The sequence below is a fragment of the Protopterus annectens genome, chromosome 13.part0 (genome assembly GCF_019279795.1).
Source record: "Protopterus annectens isolate FY-2018-M chromosome 13.part0, PAN1.0, whole genome shotgun sequence".
NCBI classification, from domain to species: domain Eukaryota; kingdom Metazoa; phylum Chordata; order Ceratodontiformes; family Protopteridae; genus Protopterus; species Protopterus annectens.
In genome coordinates, this window is record NC_056747.1 from 881,913,288 (window position 1) to 881,938,450 (window position 25,163).

Here is a 25,163-nt window from a genome sequence, read left to right on the forward strand (position 1 = left end):
TGTAAATTCTTCGTATGTACTGCATGTAAACCTGCTGTCGAGGCTTGGGTTGTAGCTGAAAACGATATGAAAAAAAAATCAGTTCACTTACCCATTTAACAAGCAGTGAAATAAATATAAGTGATAGGCATCAGCTCATCTCACAGAAAGCCATTGGCGTGTAGTGGTGTTTCAGCTGCCCAAGTCCTGAGAAATAACTTCCTTATTTAAACCACAGAAAAAAATGGTAATACTGTTAAGAAAAAGAGCACCTAGTTAAAAACTGACATCTACTCTCTGAACAGATATGACATTGGCTAAATGTAGGTTATATAAGTGAAGCTATCGGGGATGGGGAGCACAGTAGCACACAGTTCCCAGATCACACTGTTTCACAGCAGTCTGAAAAATGTTTCATATGGTATGTGCATGGCAGGATGGTTATTAGATTCAGGGTGCTGAAAACTATGTGGTTTTCTGAACTGAAAACGGAGACTGGTGAGTATTCTGTTCCCAGGCTTTGAGAAGGAAGTACAGTTTGTACCCGCGTATGGGTCAGCAAATTTATGCCAGAAAAGGCCTTAAGAACTAGGTTCAACGTATTCATCTGGGTCATATAGTTATACCTTTTTCTGGTTCAGATTAGTAATAAGCACCAGTAATGCTTTCACACACATGCTGCACCCAGAAATCAGTAGTAACTACTTTTTATGGTGACAGTAATGCATTTTAGTTTGCTGCTCTCATTCATAGCGGCACCCCCCCCCCCCATTGATCATTATATTTATAAAGTAAAAAATAAAGAAAAAATTAATGTGATGCTGTTGTGAGCAATGTGGGATGTTACTACTGCACACATGCTTTCAGACAGGTATGTACTTTCCACACCCCTAACAAGTCATGTTGACGAATGATGCAGTCTGATCATGCAATTACCCTTTGGTTTCACTCACAAGCTGCCTCAGAAAAGGTTAATAGTAGCTGCTTTTTACAGTCACTTTTGGCCTTATGAAAATAGTGAAAGAAGTCATGGCTACTTTTATGCATCCCAGTTTGCTGCTGTTATTCATAGCTACACACCCAACAACTCCAAAATTAATTATTAAAGGAAATGACTGTATCACTGTTGTTGGCAGTGTGCACCATTACCACTGTCTACAAATGTAAGTTACCTGGTGTTCAACCACTTGTTACTATTATGTGCACTGTTACTACTGTGTTCCGCCACTTGTTACTGCTATATCAAATTTGTACTACTCCCACAGATATAGGGTGCATGGTGTTCTGTCATTTGTTACTATCTTTTGCATTATTATCGCTGCCCATAGATACAAGGTGAGTGGCACTCAAGCCACTTTTTACTGTCATATTTTTACCATAGCCCGCAGATATAAGGTACCTAGTGTGCTGCTGTTTGTTGCTGACATGTGCAGTGTTACCACTGTGCACAGATATAAGGTACTTGGTGTTCTGTTAGTTATTGATGTCACACAAATGCGCAATGAGCTCACCATGACATCATCAAGGATGGTTGCAGTCCGATCATGTAACACTCCTTTTTCACATGTAAACTACCACCCAAAATGTATTGGTAGTTGAATTTTTCCATTCATCTCCATGATCTTAATGAAAGTGACAGATTTAATGACCCAGTTAAGTATTTCAGTTTGCTGCAGCCACTCATTGCCACACTCCCACTCCTGTCATTGTAATTGCAAAATAAAACAAAAATTAATGGATTGCAGCTGTGGGCAATGTGGATGTTATCACTGCCCACTAGAGGTAGTTGTGTCTTGGCACTTCTTGTTGTCCGATAGATATGCATTCCCCCCACCTGGCAAACCTTGTACGCGATTACTGCAGACTGATTATGTAACTTTTGCTTTCACAGAAAGAATACCTCCAGAATATACAGGTAGATATTTTTATGTGATCATATCCTTCACCATGAAGATGGTGAAAAAATTATAACCAAAGTAATATATTTCAGTTTACTGTTGTCATGTATAGTCACACACTCCCAACCTGATCACTATAATTAAAAAATGTATAATTATTAAAAAAATAAGAAAAGACGGGATGGCTGTTGTGGGCAGTGTGCACTGTTATCATTGCTGACAGGTATATGAACACCTCAACTGATACATGGGTCGGTGGTGCATTTTAAAGTTGTTTTTGGTCTTATTGTTGGCACTAGACATTTAAATATGTTCAGCTTCTATAAGAGTGTTTAGTATTTTGTGCACAGGCTGTTTAGCACACTCCGATATCACAAGTAAACAAAGTAAAGAAATAATCTTATTTTTTCTGTTCTCTTTCATTATCCATTCATCATGTCTCTCCTTTCATCACAGATTCCTTCTTCATTCATACATTTTCATTCACATGTCCTTGTTGTCATTCCTCAACTCATTTTCCATTGGTATTTTACTACATCTTAATGCTGAAGTGTCTTAAAAAATTCAAGAGCAGGGAAATAAGATCATTTAAAAGTGAAAACAAACTGCCACTGATGCATATTATGTCTTACTTAAGCAGTGAGTCCTAAAGCTATGCTTCTGTCATCAAATTAAAAAAATAAGTACAGTAACGGTGTCTTTATTGACTCGTGTGTCCATGCCAATTTATTTTGCCTGGTTGACAGCCTTAGGTGTCAGAAAGCTTCCTTAGTAACTTTTCCTTTCTGATTATGAGAGAAATGTGAGCAAAGCAGAATCCTATTGACTTACACCAGTCTATTTATTGACTCTATAAGAACTGTTCGCAATTCCCAACAGCTCCAGAAAGGTTTACAACAAGGGAAGAAATATGACCAGGCAAGTTGAGAGAATAAAAAATTAAATCAGTGTCAGCTTCCCTTGTTTCTTTCCTCATTATGAATGGATAGAACGGGGCTCATTTATCAAGGAAAAGAAAAATTAATTGACATGGGCATTAATTTTATTATGCTTGGCTTGTCTGGTTGCATTTCTTCATTTTGTGAAAGGCATTTTATTATGGTTTACAACAGCCGGCTGCCAACACGTTGCTGCAAACAGGAAAGCAAATGCATAAATATTGTTGCCCCAGTTTGGGAAAATTTTAGGCTGCAATGCCAAGTTTTAAAAAACATCCTAGCACATAGAAAGGCTGAACAATTTATGTTACAGGGTACCTACTATTAGAAGAAAAAATGCAAGGCTAGCCATTTTGAAATATTTCTCTTTGTGCTGCTGAGAAGTAAATGTGCTGTAACTTGTAAAGTGGAATACATTTTACATATTTTTCCCCCGTATGTGCAGAGGCTGTTTATGACTGAATGAAGCTGCTTGCAGCAGGTTGTTGATGCACTGTGGTACATTTGCTATGTTGAGGAGTCTGATTCCAATGTCCTGATTTGTGGCCATTGTAACTGGGTCATAAATGTAGCCCCTACAGCCTTGCACACAGTGACCCAGTTCACTGTGTTGAAGGTGAAGACCTCCTTTACTTTCATGTGCATCAATTGTTTCCTCCTCCTTTTGCTTGAGAATGATTTTCTGTTCCCCAAGTCATTCATCTTTGAAGGAGTGATGTCACAACCTCTTCTCAACAGTTTTTTTTACCATAGCCTTTTGTGCTGTTTGCACATAAATGCATCTACTGGGCCCCAGGTGGCCAGTACAGTGACCCCAGCGTAATGATTTGCTGCTACACTTTGGACTGTAGTAAGTGTAAGCAGTGTAGACGTGACTGGGAAATAACGTAAGCATCATTCAAAGCTGTAAGACTAGATCACATGATGTCAAGTCATCCCTTTGCTTTTCTTCTTCGGACTTTTACCTACCTTCTGATATTGGTTACAGGCACTGATGCTACTTTAGTCCTAGACAATTAGTGTTAGATCAGAACTGGAAAATCCTCCAGCTCCCCCTTTTTGGTGACATCCTACCTGCTTCCCTTCTCACTTGGATTAATGATGTTTACCATCATGGTTGGAGGGATGTATTGGTGCAGAAGTTAATGTCATACATTTCATTCAGATACACACACACACACACACACACACACACACACACACACACACACACACACACACACACACACACACACTCTCTCTTTCTCTGTGTTTCTCTCTTTCTGTCTATCTCTGTCTGTCTGCACATACACAAGTCACAAACTATTCCTAAATTAAACTTTTAAAAACAAATGGCAAAAGTTACTCAGCGTGTAGCCTAAAAGCAAATAAAAAATGGATGGTAAGTACAAGTTGTGAACAGAAAATGGTGGTTTGAATTGTCATTTTGACAGAAAGTCTTCCCCAGAAAATGTCTGAAGGATAAGAACTCTTTCTGTATACAAACATCTAAGTTCCTTTAGAAGATTTCTATTTGAAACATCAACAGTAATTATTTAAACCTTTTTTGTTTTCTATTTACTGCAAACACTTAATTTCTCTCTTGATTTGTTTGAACCATTTGGATGCGCAGCACTTTCGTTTAATTTTATTTTTCATTGTCTTGGCATAACTTATATGCTCAAGTAACTGTTAAAGGCAACAAGGAGCAGAGGGCAAGTTAAGTGTGACAGTCTCACAGTATAGATTTTGAGGTTGCAGGAGTTAGTCTTCCGTTGTGGAGAGTGGCAAAAGCAATCATTGCACATATTTTAAAGTGGTAACCATACTTTATGGTATATTTTCTAAAGATGTTAATTAACCATAGTGACTAAAAAAGTAACTCAGAATGTCTGTTGTTGCTGATGTAAGGCCTACCAAGGAGTATACAGGAATATTCCCATATTATGCGGTGATTATTAAAGTTTGGCTAGCAGTGCTAGTGCAAAAGGGTGTGATGGAACAGAAGGAGAAGAAAGTGAGCGGCCAATAGCTGTCTTATCTTTAGTTTGTTCACCATGTTAGTCTGATCGACCAGTGTTCTGTTTTCTGGGGAGACCCGTAGTGGCATTTTTACAGTGTAGAGCTATTAACACACATTTTCAGGTTGCATTCATTTTTAAAGCATATTATACTTAAAGTTCATGTTGTCTGATACATGTAATTAAGGGAAGAGCTAGAGATGAGTACCTTGTGGCAACTTTTGTTCCCGGGACGTTCTGAGATAGTATTCTGGTTATTGCTCTTGCAGGTGTGTGACAGGACATAGCCTCAGCATTTTTCAACAAGTGCCTTGGACTTTTTAACATTCACCTAAGCTACCGCCCATTCAAGGATATGGGATCTTGGTTTAATGTCTCATCTAAAGAACAGCATTTCAAGTGTGCAGCAAGCACACCCTCCTTATGTTGAACTACATTGTTAGCAATGCAGCATGAAAATAAACACCTGGTGTGGGGGTAAAAATACAGCCCTCTGATCTTCTTGCCATCAAGTACAGTTCTCCTAACTGTTGAGTCACTGACTGACCTATTGTGTAGGAAGTGAGGAGTCCATTGTGCCAGCCTCTGTAATGTTAATGCGGCTGACAAAGGTGCAAAGTAACACTTGCGTATAAACTAAGAGGTACACAAATGTGAGACTTGGAGATGGTTGATGGCATATTGCTGAGCATGATAAAAACAGGGAGCTTTTTGGAGTAGTCCAGCAAATCCGAGAGAAGAAAACGTTACTCAAAATCATGCCCCTAGCTGCAGGAATGGGGCATAATTGACCAGGGTATACATTGCATTGATTACCAAGGTGGCATTCCTTTATTTTAGGTGAATGTGCTTTTCAGCTGCTTACCTTGATCCTCTTTAAATCTTTCTTATCTGTATCTAACTGCATTTCTATTTTTTATGTTGCACTTCTATTTGATTCTGCTATGATCTGTTCCACTGCACCCGTTCTCATTTATTTCTGTCTATACAGTAGCATGTCACCCTTTAGGAATTTTCTTCTTCCCACCTCACCTACCAGGGACCTGTCTGATGTCTTTTCTACCTGCACCCAATCAGCCCATTCATTCCGTTGGGGATGAGAGCCAATTGTCTTCAAGCCAAGCAAGAGCCCAGCAGCCTGGTTAGCCCTTTTGTTCCCCCTCTTTTGAGACTTGGTTGGTGGGGAGTAGGCCAGCTTAAGAACCCAAGGAGCATCCTGCCCTGCTCATCCTCCCACAGATGGTTTGGTGACTCACAGTTGCTACTTGCTCAGGAGGGGGAGACATGCAAACTCTCATACATTCTTCCCTTTTTCCTGACTCAGCAAAGAAGAGTTCCGATTTTACAACACAGTCCAACTTGTCTATTATGGGCAGACGATACACCTGGCCACTGCAAGGTGTCGTCAGTGCTGTGGGTCCAGTAGCCTCCAATCCCTGAAGATGAGCAAGCTGGTTGGGGACACTAAAGCTTAGCCTCCTTTGCCCAATCCCTCAGATGCCTGTTGAACACTGATGGCAATAGCTGTAACCAAGGCTTCATCCCTGTATACTGTGCAGCTGGGATATTCTCTTGTCAGGAATATTTGAGAATTTTTTTTATGCAAGCTATCTGCACTTATCTTGTCAACTACTCAAATGCCTGCTAGAGTACTAGATTCTTACTCTCTGAATTCATATGTAACGCACATGACAGCATATTAGGGATGGAAGCAAAAGCTTACCTTGACCTTGATACCTGTGGAGTGGTATTGCTTCCGTTGTCAAGGACCAGTTCACTGAGGCTTATTTTGCCAGTGTCTGCAGGGTTGTAGAATGCTGTTGATGATGCTTTTTTGATGGAGTTTGCTGTGGTCAGGGATTTCATTGGTGGCTTAAGGCAGCAGTGTCACGGACATGAATATAAATGTCATTTTGGATGAAACAAATGGCACTTATGCACATTTTCCAAAGCTGCTTTTTTGACCCTGTGCCACCTCCTCCTCCTGCTATACTCTATTCTAAGGTTGTTTTGTCTGGCTGGGAAAAGAGATTACACCATTTAGCACTAAGTTTGATAAAAGACGCCATTCTGGAGCATGGAATTATTGTACTTGTGTCTGTCTCACTGATTTCTTACTTCTAGAAGAAAAAAAAAAATGTTTTTGTGTTTTCATATTTTTCTAACACTCTGCGTCAGTCCTGGGAGTGTTTGTGAATTTGGTGCAGTAGTTAAGTTGTCTGTGATGCTAGCTCCATTAGCGTGGTGGATAAAGTCCTGAGTATGACCCAAGTTCGAATACCAGCTGGGGCACCTGCTGATGTTGAAATGAGGGGAGGGGTGGAGGGACACTGCATTGCTGGCTCACCTTATTTTGAAGGGAGAGGAGATGCATATGTGAGCACTAGTTTGTGCTGTGGAACTGGTGGAAGTAGGACGTCCAGTTTGAGTGCTAGTTTAAGGTGAGCAGGGCAGTCTTGAGGAGTTATGTCATTCAAGAAAGTGGGTGACGTAGCCTCACTGACACCCACTGCACACTGAACCCTGGAGTTAGTTACATTATGTGCTAAGGAGTCAGGCCTTTAAAGCACAAAACCCTGGCCATAGATCCTCAGATGAGTGACAACTCTGCTCTCTGCTGCTTGTTTCTTGACTTCAGGGTGTAATGAATGGGCTGTATGGGGCAGTGGAGAGAGAAGAGCTTGGGGCATTATGAGCACCAAGGCAAGGAGGCAAAATAGTTATAATAATAATAAAATAAATAAAAGTTGTTAAAAATCAGTTAACATTCCTGCAGAGGTTAGGTCTTAATCTTTTCTGTGTTAGAGTGGAGAGCCATCACTCATGAGATCTTTACCATGAGGGAAGACAGTTTGGCAATGTGGATGAAAAGTGATGCCATAAACAGAGTGATGATGCTGAGGTCAGGGAGTAAGTGTTGAAAATAAAAAGGGATCTTTCAACCAATATGGCTTTAGTCCAAAAATTACTCTTCCTTGAATCGCCCCTAAGGTCGAATGTTGACCGCAGCTTACCCTGTTGCGAGTGAGTATCTCTATGACTCTATGAGGAAAAAATAAAAACAGCATCTGAATCTGGTTTAAAGAGTTTATAGCAGTACTGGGCTAACCAGAAGACAAATATCAGGAAGTGAAAGAACTTTACCAAGCTACATCTAGGAAAAGAGATTACACAGAAAAGTGAGAATGGAAATGTAAAAAGCTAGGTAAAAAAAATGGCAGTGAATTCCAGCCACAATATTTGATGGAGTATCAACATTTACCATAAAATTATCTGTGCTTTATTGTAAGGGGTGTTCTTATTCTTAAAAATGTATTTATTTAATTGATTTATTTATTTAACATTTGTTTACTGGGAAAGTCCGACTTGGAACAAAGCCAATTTTTAGTGGAGGCCCGAGGAGAAACACTCCAGACACATGTCTTTGTAATGTGGGAGGAAACCGGAGCACCTGGTGGAAACCCACATGGACACCAACCTGGTGGAAACCCACAGGGAGGACGTGCAGACTTCGCACAGTAGGCACCACAGCCGAGAATTGAACTGGAGAACCTCTTGCTGTGAGGTGACAATGCAACCGCTGCACCACTGCGCTGTCCAAAAAGGTTTTATCAGCTGAATTCAGCTTTTGGCTTCAGAGAAAGCTTTTCTCTTATCACACACCTGGAGTGAGTTTTACTTGATAAAGGCAGCAAGCAGGTTGTTATGTAATTTATTGCTCTGTTGTTCCATCATAGAGTATCTAATGCAGTTAGAAAAGCTCTCATGCAAGGTCTTTCCTCTGTATACAGTAAATACAGGTTCAGATGCCTCATCTGAGTATGACATAGTATTTATCTGCTTTTATAAGTGCAAGGTGGCAGCCTGCATTCTTTAGTTGTTCTTATGTTGATTCAGCTTGGTAGGCTCTGTGTGCCTCAGCCCTTAAAAATGATCACAAGCAAAATTCAAGGAGACAGAAAAGACAAACCACATGTGCATTCTGCATTGTTGATTCTGTGCCAGAATCTTCAGTGAGGTTTGGTGGGAACAGCATGGGACGAACATAAGGGATGCCGTGTATAGCTTACGGGCAGACAGCATGCATCAAACAGCCTTTAACTGGCCCAAATCCACACTTGTTTTGAACTGACAGGAGAGAATAAAGCAACACGCATTTCAGATGCCTTAGCTTTAATAGGTGCTTGAAAACTGCAGGATACCCTGATGAGGTATTACAGTAAGCAATTTATGAACAAAGAGCTCGATAACCACCTTCAGGTTTTGGATGACCTCAGTGCTGACCCCTGCTGTACTCTACAAGGACAAACAGTAGATCTGCAGTTATTCAAAAGATTGCTTATTGGGCCTGACATCTCATTCGTGTGGGGCTTGTTTTTTTTTTTTTTTTTTTTTTTTTTGTAGTTAGTACTAGAAATGTAGACAGTTTATTTAGTTAAGTGCTCTTCTTGATAAACAAGCAGAAGGTGCTAGTGTTTCATGTTATTAAAAGTGATCAAGGGTTTTATTTTGTTAATGGAACATGTATTATTATCCTGTGGTAGTTTGCTGCCATTTCCCTGCTAGGGAGTATGACCATAATTGCATGAGTTTCAACAAGTAGCCGAGGTAAAGCTTTATGCTGGTACCTTTTTTAAGGACTTTGATGAAATATGCATTTTAATGTGAACTGACCATTGAGAGCTAGGTTCTGTCATGCCTTTACCTTCCTCTCCATGCCCATAATAATGGGTGGGGTGGATATGGGTGTGAGTCTGAGTATTATCACAGTTTTTATTGTAGTATTGCTTAATCTTCACATTTTCCAGCTAACTCTCTGTGGTTCTTTTGCTCAGCAGTGGAGTGTGCAAAAGCACATCCACAGTGCAAGAAAGTAGTAAGGAATGAGTTATCTAAATATGCAAAAGCACATCCACAGTGCAAGAAAGTACTAAGGAATGAGTTATCTAAATATGCAAAAGCACATCCACAGTGCAAGAAAGTACTAAGGAATGAGTTATCTAAATATGCAAAAGCACATCCACAGTGCAAGAAAGTAGTAAGGAATGAGTTATCTAAATATGCAAAAGCACATCCACAGTGCAAGAAAGTACTAAGGAATGAGTTATCTAAATATGCAAAAGCACATCCACAGTGCAAGAAAGTAGTAAGGAATGAGTTATAGCACATCCACAGTGCAAGAAAGTAGTAAGGAATGAGTTATCTGAATATGCAAAAGCACATCCACAGTGCAAGAAAGTAGTAAGGAATGAGTTATCTGAATATGCAAAAGCACATCCACAGTGCAAGAAAGTACTAAGGAATGAGTTATCTAAATATGCAAAAGCACATCCACAGTGCAAGAAAGTACTAAGGAATGAGTTATCTAAATATGCAAAAGCACATCCACAGTGCAAGACTGTAGTAAGGAATGAGTTATCTGAATATGCAAAAGCACATCCACAGTGCAAGAAAGTACTAAGGAATGAGTTATCTAAATATGCAAAAGCACATCCACAGTGCAAGAAAGTAGTAAGGAATGAGTTATCTAAATATGCAAAAGCACATCCACAGTGCAAGAAAGTAGTAAGGAATGAGTTATCTAAATATGCAAAAGCACATCCACAGTGCAAGAAAGTACTAAGGAATGAGCTGTATAAATATGCAAAAGCACATCCACAGTGCAAGAAAGTAGTAAGGAATGAGTTATAGCACATCCACAGTGCAAGAAAGTACTAAGGAATGAGTTATCTGAATATGCAAAAGCATATCCACAGTGCAAGAAAGTACTAAGGAATGAGTTATCTAAATATGCAAAAGCACATCCACAGTGCAAGAAAGTAGTAAGGAATGAGCTGTATAAATATGCAAAAGCACATCCACAGTGCAAGAAAGCACTAAGGAATGAGTTATCTAAATATGCAAAAGCACATCCACAGTGCAAGAAAGTACTAAGGAATGAGTTATCTAAATATGCAAAAGCACATCCACAGTGCAAGAAAGTACTAAGGAATGAGTTATCTAAATATGCAAAAGCACATCCACAGTGCAAGAAAGTACTAAGGAATGAGTTATAGCACATCCACAGTGCAAGAAAGTACTAAGGAATGAGTTATCTAAATATGCAAAAGCACATCCACAGTGCAAGAAAGTACTAAGGAATGAGCTGTATAAATATGCAAAAGCACATCCACAGTGCAAGAAAGTACTAAGGAATGAGTTATCTAAATATGCAAAAGCACATCCACAGTGCAAGAAAGTACTAAGGAATGAGCTGTATAAATATGCAAAAGCACATCCACAGTGCAAGAAAGTACTAAGGAATGAGTTATCTAAATATGCAAAAGCACATCCACAGTGCAAGAAAGTACTAAGGAATGAGTTATCTAAATATGCAAAAGCACATCCACAGTGCAAGAAAGTACTAAGGAATGAGCTGTATAAATATGCAAAAGCACATCCACAGTGCAAGAAAGTACTAAGGAATGAGTTATCTAAATATGCAAAAGCACATCCACAGTGCAAGAAAGTACTAAGGAATGAGTTATCTAAATATGCAAAAGCACATCCACAGTGCAAGAAAGTACTAAGGAATGAGCTGTATAAATATGCAAAAGCACATCCACAGTGCAAGAAAGTACTAAGGAATGAGTTATCTAAATATGCAAAAGCACATCCACAGTGCAAGAAAGTACTAAGGAATGAGTTATCTAAATATGCAAAAGCACATCCACAGTGCAAGAAAGTACTAAGGAATGAGTTATCTGAATATGCAAAAGCATATCCACAGTGCAAGAAAGTACTAAGGAATGAGTTATCTGAATATGCAAAAGCACATCCACAGTGCAAGAAAGTAGTAAGGAATGAGTTATAGCACATCCACAGTGCAAGAAAGTACTAAGGAATGAGTTATCTGAATATGCAAAAGCACATCCACAGTGCAAGAAAGTACTAAGGAATGAGTTATCTAAATATGCAAAAGCATATCCACAGTGCAAGAAAGTACTAAGGAATGAGTTATCTGAATATGCAAAAGCACATCCACAGTGCAAGAAAGTACTAAGGAATGAGTTATAGCATATCCACAGTGCAAGAAAGTATTAAGGAATGAGTTATCTGAATATGCAAAAGCATATCCACAGTGCAAGAAAGTACTAAGGAATGAGTTATCTGAATATGCAAAAGCACATCCACAGTGCAAGAAAGTAGTAAGGAATGAGTTATAGCACATCCACAGTGCAAGAAAGTACTAAGGAATGAGTTATCTGAATATGCAAAAGCACATCCACAGTGCAAGAAAGTACTAAGGAATGAGTTATCTAAATATGCAAAAGCATATCCACAGTGCAAGAAAGTACTAAGGAATGAGTTATCTGAATATGCAAAAGCATATCCACAGTGCAAGAAAGTACTAAGGAATGAGTTATCTAAATATGCAAAAGCACATCCACAGTGCAAGAAAGTAGTAAGGAATGAGTTATAGCACATCCACAGTGCAAGAAAGTACTAAGGAATGAGTTATCTAAATATGCAAAAGCACATCCACAGTGCAAGAAAGTAGTAAGGAATGAGTTATAGCACATCCACAGTGCAAGAAAGTACTAAGGAATGAGTTATCTGAATATGCAAAAGCACATCCACAGTGCAAGAAAGTAGTAAGGAATGAGTTATAGCACATCCACAGTGCAAGAAAGTAGTAAGGAATGAGTTATCTGAATATGCAAAAGCACATCCACAGTGCAAGAAAGTACTAAGGAATGAGTTATCTGAATATGCAAAAGCACATCCACAGTGCAAGAAAGTACTAAGGAATGAGTTATCTAAATATGCAAAAGCATATCCACAGTGCAAGAAAGTACTAAGGAATGAGTTATCTGAATATGCAAAAGCATATCCACAGTGCAAGAAAGTACTAAGGAATGAGTTATCTAAATATGCAAAAGCACATCCACAGTGCAAGAAAGTAGTAAGGAATGAGTTATAGCACATCCACAGTGCAAGAAAGTACTAAGGAATGAGTTATCTAAATATGCAAAAGCACATCCACAGTGCAAGAAAGTAGTAAGGAATGAGTTATAGCACATCCACAGTGCAAGAAAGTACTAAGGAATGAGTTATCTGAATATGCAAAAGCATATCCACAGTGCAAGAAAGTACTAAGGAATGAGTTATCTGAATATGCAAAAGCACATCCACAGTGCAAGAAAGTAGTAAGGAATGAGTTATAGCACATCCACAGTGCAAGAAAGTAGTAAGGAATGAGTTATCTGAATATGCAAAAGCATATCCACAGTGCAAGAAAGTACTAAGGAATGAGTTATCTAAATATGCAAAAGCACATCCACAGTGCAAGAAAGTACTAAGGAATGAGCTGTATAAATATGCAAAAGCAATATCCACAGTGCAAGACTGTAGTAAGGAATGAGTTACCTAAATATTAAGTGTTTTTACAATCCTTTTCTAAACAGAATGAGATGGTAAGAGTATGGCTGAGGTTATGATCCAGGAAACCCTCAGTGTGTGAAAGCTAACTTTCCAGTTTGCTTGTTGATTGGGGGGGGGGGGGCACTGCTTTCCCTCCATCTACAGATTTGGGTCATTTTCCTCAAGTCAGTTAATAGTCCAAAGAAATTCACACCAGTGGTGTAGTTACTTAGTTGGTATTATTGTAATTCCATGTTACATTTTGTGTCACTGTTTTTTCCTTTCACAAGACCAGGCTTGATGGCTGCTCTGCCAGTATCCATTCAGTCCATTCATTCTGTGGTAGCAGGAGCTGGGAATCCCTGTGTGATGCAGGTGTCTTGTGGCCCATTGATTCTTAGTTGGGAATCTCCAATCAGGTCTCCAGCTCTACAGCAAGAGTCTGGAGGAAGAGAGCTTACCCTCTCCCTTGGTGGAGCACCCCCCCCCTCCCAAAGTGGGGTGCTTTTAAGCTGTGCTGTATGTTTTCCCCCTAGGGGAGGTTACCTCCACGTGCTAAATTCCCATGGCTTATTGTGCGACTTGCACACTGCAATGTATGCTTGCAAGGCTCAAGCTTCATAAAGTGAACACCTGGATGTATTTTTTTATTTTTTTTTTTATTTTTTTATTTTTATTTTACATTTGTTGACCGGGATAGTCCGACTGGATACATGTCCATTTTCAGCGGAGTCCCGGGGAGAAAAGCTCCAACAAGGTTAATCAAGGTACATAAAGACATATCACATTGTATTCAAAGTGAGCAGATAATCACAATAGAAGGTACAAATGATAACATTACATTACATTCAGGTTAATTCACACTTAGTTGAATAAGACGGAAATTGCCTAGTTGTAGGAATTACTCATGTGAAAAGTTAGTCAGGGTTTGTACATGGACAGAGCCAATGTGATTTATAGTGGGTTTTTAGTTCTTTTTTGAATAGCGCTAGTGATTGTAAGGACGTAAGCTTCTGGGGAAGAGAATTCCATACTTTGCCAATAATATTAGAGTAGAGTGGATTCATGTGGTGTGCTACACCACATGAGTAGAGTATTCATGTGGTGAGCCAGAAATGTCTCCCCCAGGGAGGGAAAACTGCCAACATCTGGTCACTCTCATACTCCCCTGCCAGCTGCTATAGCACCCAAGTCACTATTCAAGCTCAGGTCACCTGTCTTGTCAGGGCTTTGTCTCTGAGCTTTTGAATAAGATATTGCTTAGTACATCATCTGAAATGCCTGCTTTTGAATAAAAAATAATTTTGAATAATTGAAAGTTCTGCTTTTCAATAGTTTATTACCTTTTTTAAAAATTAAATTACAAAATCTTATTAGTGTCATGTGCATAATTTGCAAAATTGAGCTTTCTGTACTTTGTGGGTATAGAATGAATAGGACAGTACTGTCTAGCAAGGAGTGTGGAACTAGTTCATGAATCTACATCCTACCTCTCTAGTGATGAATTTTAAAAAGTCTTTTTTTTTTTCTTCACTTATATGTATTCAATGTTGTGCTGTTTGATATTTATGACTTCACATTTAGCTGTTTGATCTTGTCCACTGATCATGTAAAATAAAGCTATATTTAGTGTGTGTGTGTGTGTGTGTGTGTGTGTGTGTGTGTAAGACGCTGAGTATACAAAGTGGCTCAGGTGAAATTCAGGGAAGAAGCATTTTCATGGAAATGTGGTACAATTCACAGTGTATAGCATAAGCCCAAGTAAGGTTTTGGCTATTAGAGAAATGTATTTCTCTCTTAAATTAAAATGGCTAAATTAGGTTTCTTTGACATCATTACCAGTCTTTCTGTCTTTATTTACTGCTAGAATCTGCAAGTATTTGGGATGCACTGCTGCAGTGACTTGGTGAAGGAACGTATTTGTGCTGTTTTAGAAGGAGAATACGTTTATTTTTTTACATGTAGTGAGTCATTTTATTACATGTTTTAATCCCTTGAATAAACCATTTGCCAGAGACAATTGTTTTTTCTGTTTTTTTTTTTTTTTACACAAAATACCAACTTTCAACTTTTTACAATGTATTTTTTAAATCCTAGACATGCATATACTGATTGACTCACTGAATTGAGCACATGTTAATTTCATAGACAGAAAAGTAGATTTAAAAATCACATTTTAAAAACCTACAAATGATTAATTTTAATGTTCCTTTTCTTAGGGTTTGGCTTTGTAACTTTTGAAAATGAGGATGTGGTGGAAAAAGTCTGTGAAATTCATTTCCATGAAATTAACAATAAAATGGTAAGTCTGTTTTCCCAAATGGCTAAATGAATCATTTCCTTAATACGCAATGACTAACCTGTGGTGGGAGCGGAGTTGTTTAGTTGTGCACATTGTCGAATTATTCCCTTGTTGTAGAGGATGGATGGGAAATGTAATAGTATTAAGCAGTACATTTTGGCTTCCTGACCATGGAAGTGCCATTTTTGATAGCACCTGGAAAGACTACTTGATAGCCAACTGTTTTTTTTTTTTAAAACATTCTACTCTTCCTGTCAAAGCGACTGTTACATCTGCTCTTAAATGCAGGTTTAGCCTTCTCATATTGGTCTGATGTGTGTTCGCAGACTTTTAAATTCAATAATGGGGCTTTTAAAGCAGATAAGATCAAAGTTGTCTTCTGAGCAGCATATGCTAGCAGCCTGACTCGGTCTTTGATTTGCTAATTCTTTCCCTAAGGATAATAAAATGATAATGCATGTGAACAGGGCACACTTCTGGCAGTATTTTTGAATACCTTTGTGTGTTGTCTGTGGTCAGAAGAATAAGCCTTTGTTCACAGAATGAGCAAATATCCTGTCCACCCTTTCACTGCTTGAAGGTTCACATCTTTTCTTCAGTTCGCATATTTTAGTTATGAACAAGAATAATGTCATGAGCAGAATCACGGAAAAATATTCTACACATAAATTAAGCACAATCCTTTTCCTCATAGTTAGCATGTATGAGACGCCATTAAATTCACCTAAGAAGGCACCACCATAAATTAGAAGTGGTAGTATTTAATTTAGGACTATATTATGTGTAATGCGTGAGATAGCATGTGTTGTAGCTGACTAAATGCATAGATAGCCTTTAGAAAGGAGTGTGTGATATTTGCAGCACTGAGCTGAGTTTGGGATTTCACTGGTGAATCTATAACATCTGTACACACACCATCTTGCCTCAGACCATCTTGTTTTACCTTACATTAGTTGATGTTCTTCGTGTTTCACTGTTGCAGTCATCACACTTGGGTTGTCCTGCCAGGGGCAGCCCTCAGTCAGCCCGAATACCAGAGGCTTAGTATTTCTGCGTCTGTTGCTGTCGCTTCAAGACTGACGTCAGAGGTAAAAAAAACAGACAGCCGACTCCATTACATCAGTCTTTCTTGCTGAGGAGCCCAAAGCAGAAGCAGTTCGCACGAGTGCAGGTCGGCCGCTACTTGAGTTTTCATTCCGATATTGTATCATCCTGAAGTCTTCAAAAGCTAAGTACCATGTTGTGGATCCTTTTTTCTTGCTCTAACTGATGTCAGAAAAAGTTAACAATTGTCTCGCCTGTGGAAAGCAAATGCCACATGAGATTTCCATTCTTACTGCGTCATCTGTTTAGGCCCAGACCATGACGTTTCTTGCTGTCGGTTTTGTGCCTAGTTCAATGCCCGAACTATTTGTCGTTGGGCCCTTATTGTAGCTAAATACTAACATTTTCTATCTCCATATTCTGAAATGACTTCGGTAAGCCATCCGACTACCGATCTTCTGAAAAAATGTAAGGATAAAGACAGAGACAGACCGCACAGGTCCAAAACTGTCGACGACGCTTCCGTTAAGCTAGTCTCCAGTTCGCCGGTACTCAGTGAGGCATTTTCACAGCCCCTGATGCCCGTTTCGATGGATTTGCAGGCCGCTTCCGAGACCCATTCGGAGTCCGGTATGCCACGAGACTCTTCTTTGACTACGGAACCTGCATATGTCTCTACCTTGGATGGGTCCGTAGCCACTGTGCAGGCACCAGCTTCTGAGGAACTTCTTCGCACTACCGATTTTTGACTTAAACTGACTTCTTTCGCGTCTTCAGTTCTTTCTAAAACTACTGAATTTCTAAGGCCAAGAGTACGAGCTACGCCTAAAAAACGATGACCCAAACTCAAACGACCGCTTCCTTGCCGCAGTCTCAGATGCTTAAAATGGCAGAAGGCCTGATCATGCTGATTAGGGGAAGTCAGCCTTCCCCTGCTAAAAGAAAGAGAGACCTGTCTCCATCAGCTTTATCTGACCAGGAGTCTGATAACTCTGAGTTTTCTGAATATGAAGACATGCCTTTATCTGCCTATGAGGATTCAGATGCAGAGGAATCCATCCCATCTGCCTCCCCTCCAGAGGATTTTTTTTTAAGTGAAACCTTACATACTTTGAGAGAGCATTTCCATTGGGAATGCCAGGATTATCCTCAGTCCAAAAAGAGACTCAGGGAATTTTTAGATTTACCACAGCACAGACCCTTAGCTATCCCTCCTGTTCTGGATGTTGTGGATGATGTCTTTATGGAATCCAGCCTAACTCCTAGTACTTTACCCGCTGCTCCAAGTAAACCGGATAAGTACTACAGAGTCCCTGACTCTCACAAATTTCTCTTCAAAAATCCTACTGCTGGCCCAGAGGTCATCTCCCAAGGATCTAAAGGAATAAAAACAACTACAGCTAAGAATCCCACCCCCTCGGACAGGGATTCCCAAGCCTTAGATGGGGCAAAAAAGTATACACCTCTGCAACTCTCGCCATTAGAGCATTGAATTGTCAGTTCCACATGCTGAAATACTAGCAACATACTATGGAACTTAATAAGCAAAAATTATCTACCTTTTCTGACTGTGCAGAAAATAAAGAATTACAGGAGCTTATGCGTTCTGCAAGCCAAGTCAGCAAGCATACCCTGCAATGTGGGTTTAACACCCTAGAAGCATCTTGCAGGGCAGCAGTCACAGGTTCTGTACTTAGAAGGCATGCCTGGCTTAAGGAGCAGACCTTTCCAGACCATGTCAAATCAAAATTTTTGGACACTCTTTTGCACAAAGACAATCTGTTTGGCATCAAAGCAGAAGAGGTTTTAAAAAAGATGGAAGAAAAGGCTAAGTCTGTGCAGACAGTCAAAGGTTTTTTGCAAGTGCAACCTCCAAGATTCAGTAGGCATTGCCCCTCAAAACATTGCCCTTTCCAGCCCCCTCAAGGCCAACTCAAACTAGACCCAGGAGAAACAGACCCTCCCCCCCCCAGATTACAGTCTCACGGTTTGCAGAGATCTAAGCAGTGGAGTACCTCCACTTCTAAAGCAGGGAGTGCTAAGCCACCCGCTTACGGAAAGAATTCACAATGACTTCTCAATTCCACTACTCACCTCTACCCAATTGCTCGTGCCCATTGGAGGAAAACTTGCCCACCATGCAAAAAACTGTGCCTCCATCACCAACGATCGATGGGTCCTCAACATAGTATCCCAGGGGTACAGATTTTATTTCCACATGCTGCCACCCCCAAAAGGGTTCCCAGACCTTCCTCCAAACCAGTGGGCAGAGGCACAAAACCTGGTTCAGTCCCTGCTCTCCGTAAGAGCAATTCAGCCTGTTCCTGCAGAACAGATAGGCCAAGGTTTTTATTCCAGACTTTTCTTGGTACCCAGAAAAGAGGGCACATGGTGCCCAATCTTAGATCTATCCATTCTAAACACCTTCCTGGTGGTACCAAAATTCAAAATGCTCACCCTACAGCAGCTTCTCCCAATGCTGTCCAAAGATGCCTGGTTAGCCACCCTAGACCTAAAGGAGGTCTATTTGCACATCCCAGTCAGGGACTCCTGCAGGAAATATCTGTTTCAAGGCAGGATTTATGCATGATCAGTTCTCTGCACTTCCCTTTGGCTTATCCACTGCTCTTAGAGTTTTCACAAAATGCCTGGCTCCAGCCATTGCCTACTGCATACAGAGAAATATTCAAATTTACCCTTACTTGGACGATTACCTGATTCAGGCGGACAGTCAGGGAAAGCTGTTGCAGCATCTAACAATTGTAAAGGACTTTCTATACTCCCTGAGGTACACTATTAACGAAAAGAAATCCAAACTAGACCCCAGTCAAAAGATTGTATTCCTGGGAGCAAGCTTGGACACAGCAACCCAGGTGGCATTTCTTACTCCAGAAAAACAAGCCTATTTGACAGGCTACTTTGCTCAAATGGCCACCAGAATCTGGCTATCCGCAAGGGAAATCCTGCAGGCTCTAGGGTTCATAGCCTCCTGTATTCTACTAATTCCGTATGCCAGACTGCATATGAGGAAACTTCAGTGGTACTTAAAAAGTCTTCGGTGCCAACATTCTCAGTACCTGGAAACTATCATTCCTATAACACTTTGTCTAAGGAAAGAGGCCTTTTGGTGGGCAGCAGCATGCAGCCACAACAAGGGGCTTCCCTTTACATAAACCCACACCCGTTTGGTGGGCAGCAGCATGCAGCCACAACAAGGGGCTTCCCTTTACACAACCCCACACCACCCAGTCCCTAACCACAGATGCATCAGACTATGCCTGGGGTACACATCTGGACGGCAGGTGCATTCAGGACCACTGGAGCCCAAATCAAATTCATCTGCGCATCAACCAAAAAGAGATGCACATTCTGACAGCTTTCAGATCCCTACTCTTACCGGGGCCCCTACTAATCAAAACTGACAATACCACAGTGATGTGGCACATCAACAAGCAGGGAGGAACCCACCCTTATCCACTATCCAGGCTAGCCATGGCCCTGTGGAACACGGCCTTAGCCATGCATATTCACCTGCAAGCTCAATTCCTGCCAGGCAACCAAAATTCTCTGGCAGACAACTTAAGCAGAAATCTCCTAGACCCTCATGAGTGGCAATTAAATCACAACACCTTCAGTCTTGTGACCCAGAAATGGAGTACCCCGGAGGTGGATCTATTTGCCTCCTCCTACAACCACCAGCTCAGCAAATTCTGCACCAGGGTACCTCACAGCAAGGCCTGGAAGTGGATGCCCTATCCTTCCAGTGGGCAAACCTCTCAATCTATGCATTTCCTCCTCTGCCTCTTCGTACAAGAGTATTACTCAAGATAAGGGAGGAAAGACCAAGAGCAATCCTGATTGCCCCAGACTGGCCATGCCGACACTGCTACCCACTACTGCACAGTCTGTCACCAGTGCCCCCATGGCACCATCCCCAGATCCCAACTCTCCTGACACAGCAGGAGGGACAGTTTTTGCATCCACATTTGCAAACCCTGAACCTTGCAACCTGGCTTATTCCTTGAATTCTCCTCCAGTAGCCAGCCTAAGCAAGCAAGCAAGTACTGGATGTCATATGTGAAGCCAGACAACCCAGTACAAGGAAATCCTATGCTTACAAGTGGAAAAGATATTGTTCCTGGATTCACACTAAAGGAGCGAATACAGCACAGCCCTCCTTATCTCTTATCCTGGATTACCTAGCAGACCTACTTCACAGAGGCCTGTCCTTCGCTTCCTTTAAGATCAATGCCTCTGCCATCTCTGCTCATTCAGCACAGAACCACCTCTCTTCTCCCACCAAGCAGTTCCTGAGAGGGGCTAACAACTTAAAGCCACCAAGAAGAGCCCCCACCCCTGCTTGGGACCTTAACTTTGTGTTGAAAAAGCTCATGCTACCCCCCTTTTAGCCTGCAGCATCAGCAGAGTTAAAATTTCTCTCTTGGAAAACAGCCTTGCTTCTGGCCATCACTTCAGCTAGAAGAGTGTCTGAGCTACAAGCACTTATGGCTGCGGAACCCTTCATTATTTTTCATGCTGACAGGGTCTCACTCAGGACCAACCCAACGTTCATGCCTAAAGTGGTGTCCAGTGTGGCTCTCAACCAAGTCTATCCATTTGCCCACCTTTTTTCCCTAATCCTCAAAATAAGGGGAAAAGAATCCTGCACTGCTTAGATGTGCAACAGACAGCTCAGATTCTACCTTGATAGGACTAAGCCCTTTAGGAAATCTGACCAGTTAATAGTCAGCTTTGCACCAGGGGCAGAAGGCAAGGCCATATCAAAACAAACCATCTCCAAATGGATAGCACACTGTATCCATTTCTGTTACAAACATCATGGGAAACCACCCCCTCAGGGGGTCAGAACGCATTCCACTAGAGCAAATTCAACCTCTACAGCCTTTCTCAGAGAAGTTCCTACCAGGGACATGTTCATACCTTCATCAAGCATTACCACTTGCCTATCTTTTCCAAATCCAGGGTGGGCTTTGCAACAGCAGCCCTGCAGGGCATACTAGCCAGCCCCAACTCTTCTTGACTGCCTCCACCCATTCTTCAGCTTTGGGAATCAACCCAAGTGTGATGACTGCAACAGTGAAACACAAAGAACATAGTACAGTTGTGTACACTTACCATAAATGTAGATGTTCGAGTGTATTCACTGTTGCAGTCCTGGTTTCCTACCCTCCAGCTCCCTTGTGTGTGTGTCTCTCTCTCTCTCTCTCTTCCTTCCTCTCTTCCTCACTCCTTACTGGGCTATTGGTATTTACTTTTTACTGGTGTTGTTTTTCCACCATAACTTCTTGAAGCGACAGCAACTGATGCAGAAATACTAAGTGTCTGGTATTTGGGCCGACTGAGGGCTACCCCTGGCAGGATAACCCAAGTGTGATGACTGCAACAGTGAATACACTTGAACATCTATATTTGTGGTAAGTGTACACAACTGTACTTTTTTGTGCCTTAGGGTCTTCTTGAGTTTACACAGTTCATAACTTGATTACACAGGGAACACACATGACTGGCAGAAAAAACTTGTCTTCCTAAAGTGATAGAGTAATAGTGCACTGTTTTAGTAAAAGCTACTGCTTGGTTAACAGACATGATAGTGTGTGTTATGGGTGTGTGCATGCATGTGCACGTGTACACACACACGTTCATGCTGTTGATACAAGCATTTGCTGTAATAGACTTAATAGTCACATATTTTTTTTTTTTTTTTTTAATTCTTGACCCTGTGTTTGTTGAGCTACTGTTGTCCCTGAACATTGGATTTCAGTGCAGTATAATACAGCACAAGTTTAGGCCTGGCTCATCACTCTAACAGCTTGTCAAACCTTATAAAGGTATTTTCATGTAACCGTTCAGTGCTAGGCTTAATGTTTCAGGTTTATGTGTAGATATTAAAGTCTGCCACCCCTCTTTCTAAAAACAGGTAGTAATTTGTTTACTTTTCTTAAAGGCTTGTATTAGTTTAATTTCCTCAAGCCGCCTATTATTCCTTAAACCAAGGCACTCCCATAAAATGGATTCTACATTGACTTATGTACTTGTAGATTTCCACATCTTTGTTTGCCTTCTGACATTAAATAAGCCTCATCCTAATAAGACTCTCATCATAAATTAAGGTTTTCAAATCTGTAACCAATTTAGTACATTTTCTTTATATCTTCTCAAGTTTAGTGATTTTGGATTTACTATAGGAAAAACACAGCTAATTGGCATTTTCCTGTCATGTTACCACATTTGTCAATGGCCTTAAAAAAAAACAGCTTAAGAAGTTTACCAGTCAGTAGTTATGGTATATCAAAGGCTGAGGAACCGACACTAAACATGACATCTGTGTGTATTTCAGCTTCACCAGTAACGTTATTATAGAAGAGCTGACTGCATGTAATGACTGACCTTTGTGTAACTTTAGCCCTGATGATGGCCACCTTCCAGCCTAGTGGCATCACTACTGTCATTTATAACTGGCCTTCTAGGTTTGAGGTAGAAGTTTGGCCAGAATCTCTTTCAGGAGTTTTAAGTCCTTGTTTTACTTTGTCCAGATGAGAGATCTCATCATAGGCTAAACTGCCTAAGGTGTTCTTAATATCATTTTTTGTTACCACCGGGTCACCTTCCTCCTCAATCAGGTTTAGCATACGTAAATTGTGATTTTTAAAACTGCATGTTTTCATGCAAAGGTTTGGTTTTCTTTTTCTTTTTTTATGAAATAGTCACATTTGTCTTTATTTTTCCTAATGTATTTCAAAAGCCTTCTTGTTATCTCTCATATTTTTTAGTGTATTTTCCTCATAACATCGTTGGGCTTTTTTAACACTGATCTTAATAACCATATCTTGTTTGTTACTGTGGACCTTATCACTTTTATTCATTTCCAAGTTTCTCTTCATAATGAGTCTGGTTTGTGCCTTATTGGGATTCTGGTCTTCCTGCTTGCAATGTCTTTAGTCTAGCTTTTCCAGTTCTTGTTTGTTTTTGTTTCTTTTTCAGTTGTAGGTGCCACAAGGTGAACCTATTTCTTCTATATTACCTGGTTTAGAGAGTGTTTTTCTTTCTTCTTCCAGCTTACCTGCTTGTCAGTCTCCTGTTACCAAGAGGTCTGACAGGTCATACAAGGTGCCCCAGACACGCAAGTGCCTTTTTCTAATCGTAAGGCAGGCCCAGCAAATATTACTTTATCTAAATCTGCTTCTGCAAAACAGATTACTGTTATCACCATGGGAAAGCAGTGGAAAATTTGGGACAGAAGATTTATACTTTCAATACTTCCAACTTTCAGGATTTTAAACTGTAAAGCTGATATGTTAAAACTGTTGCTTTTAACTCTCAAGAATATTCAGAAGTTAATAGTCAACCCTTCTTCTTTTAAGGTAAAGAATTCATTAAATGCTTACGTGACAGCTGTTCCACAGATGGCAAGTCATATTTTATCACTCTGTCATTTTTACTGGCCTGGCTACCCAGTGCCCCACATTCACGCTGGGTCTACCAGCTAATCTCTTTACTCCTCCAAACTTTCTGTGGTATTTATGGTGATGGTCGTGGATCCTAAGGGTGTCATAGAGGCCCAGCTGTCTCCACATATGTACACGAGGTGGTCTTGTATTCCCTACCCCCCCCTCCCTAGCAGCAACGTGGTTGCATCTGAGGGGTGCATGTGCAATAGGGATCTTGAGGTGTAGCTTCCTGCCTCCATGGCAACTCAGCCAGGTTAACTCCCTGCCTCCTCTTTGGACTATTCCTCCTACCATCGACATTCCCACTTTCCTCCGGAGATCATCGCAGGAGAAGCCCATGTCACTAACACTGCTCCCTCCCCAGGAAAGGCACACCCATCCCTCCCTACTACTTCATCAGTTACCCGAACCAGTAATCGAACCTGGGTTGCCTGGGCTATAGTCAGGGCTTTATCCCTCTGCTCCACAGGAGTAGCTTACAAAGGATATTTTAAAATGTGCTTATGATGCTGCTGATAAATTCACCCTTAGATAAAGAAACTCTCTTTGGCCCTTCTGCAGCTGAAATACTTAAGGAAAGGCCTCTAAAATCAAGGACAGTTCAACTCAGTGTGACTCTGTGACTGTTCATCTCCCACCCACCCTGCCATACTGGCAATCTTTCTATGTCTCTGAATCTTCATGTTCTGTTTTGACATCATTGTTTCAGGCAGTTGGGTTCTAAATGTAATCCAGTGGTGGTACGCTTGGCAGTAGGAATCCCTCCTACCTTTCTGGAAGATTCCATCTAATGCAGGTAACCAGATGTCTCTCTTTCCTCCCGTTCTGCACTACATGCTGTGTCAGGGTCAAAGAACCAGTGCCTGTCAGTTTCTTAAGCAAAGGTTATTATTCAGGAATTTTTCAGTTCCAAAACCAAATAAATCCTGGAGACCAGTGCTGGATCTTTATCTAAACTTTTTGACATGATCTCAAAGTTCAAGATGTTATAACTTCAGTTTCTTGTACCTCTGATTCCTTCCTCTAGCATTCACAGTAAAGCTGGATAAAAAGGGCAGCTGTCACATTACATTCCTATTGCCAAACATTTTAGGCATTTCTTAAGATTCACTGTGTTTGGCTTACATCAT

General features: G+C 40.7%; 1 protein-coding gene across 19 annotated transcripts in view; it reads left to right on the plus strand.

Annotated features, from left to right (window-relative positions):
• MSI2 (musashi RNA binding protein 2) overlaps nucleotides 1–25,163 on the plus strand; it is a 2,403,248-nt gene that overhangs the window by 1,656,802 nt on the left and 721,283 nt on the right. For all 19 annotated transcript variants that reach the window (XM_044054616.1, XM_044054614.1, XM_044054627.1 and 16 more), the window contains one exon: nucleotides 15,438–15,520. In XM_044054616.1, the coding sequence (XP_043910551.1) occupies nucleotides 15,438–15,520 (83 nt within the window). The remainder of the gene's footprint in view (nucleotides 1–15,437; nucleotides 15,521–25,163) is intronic.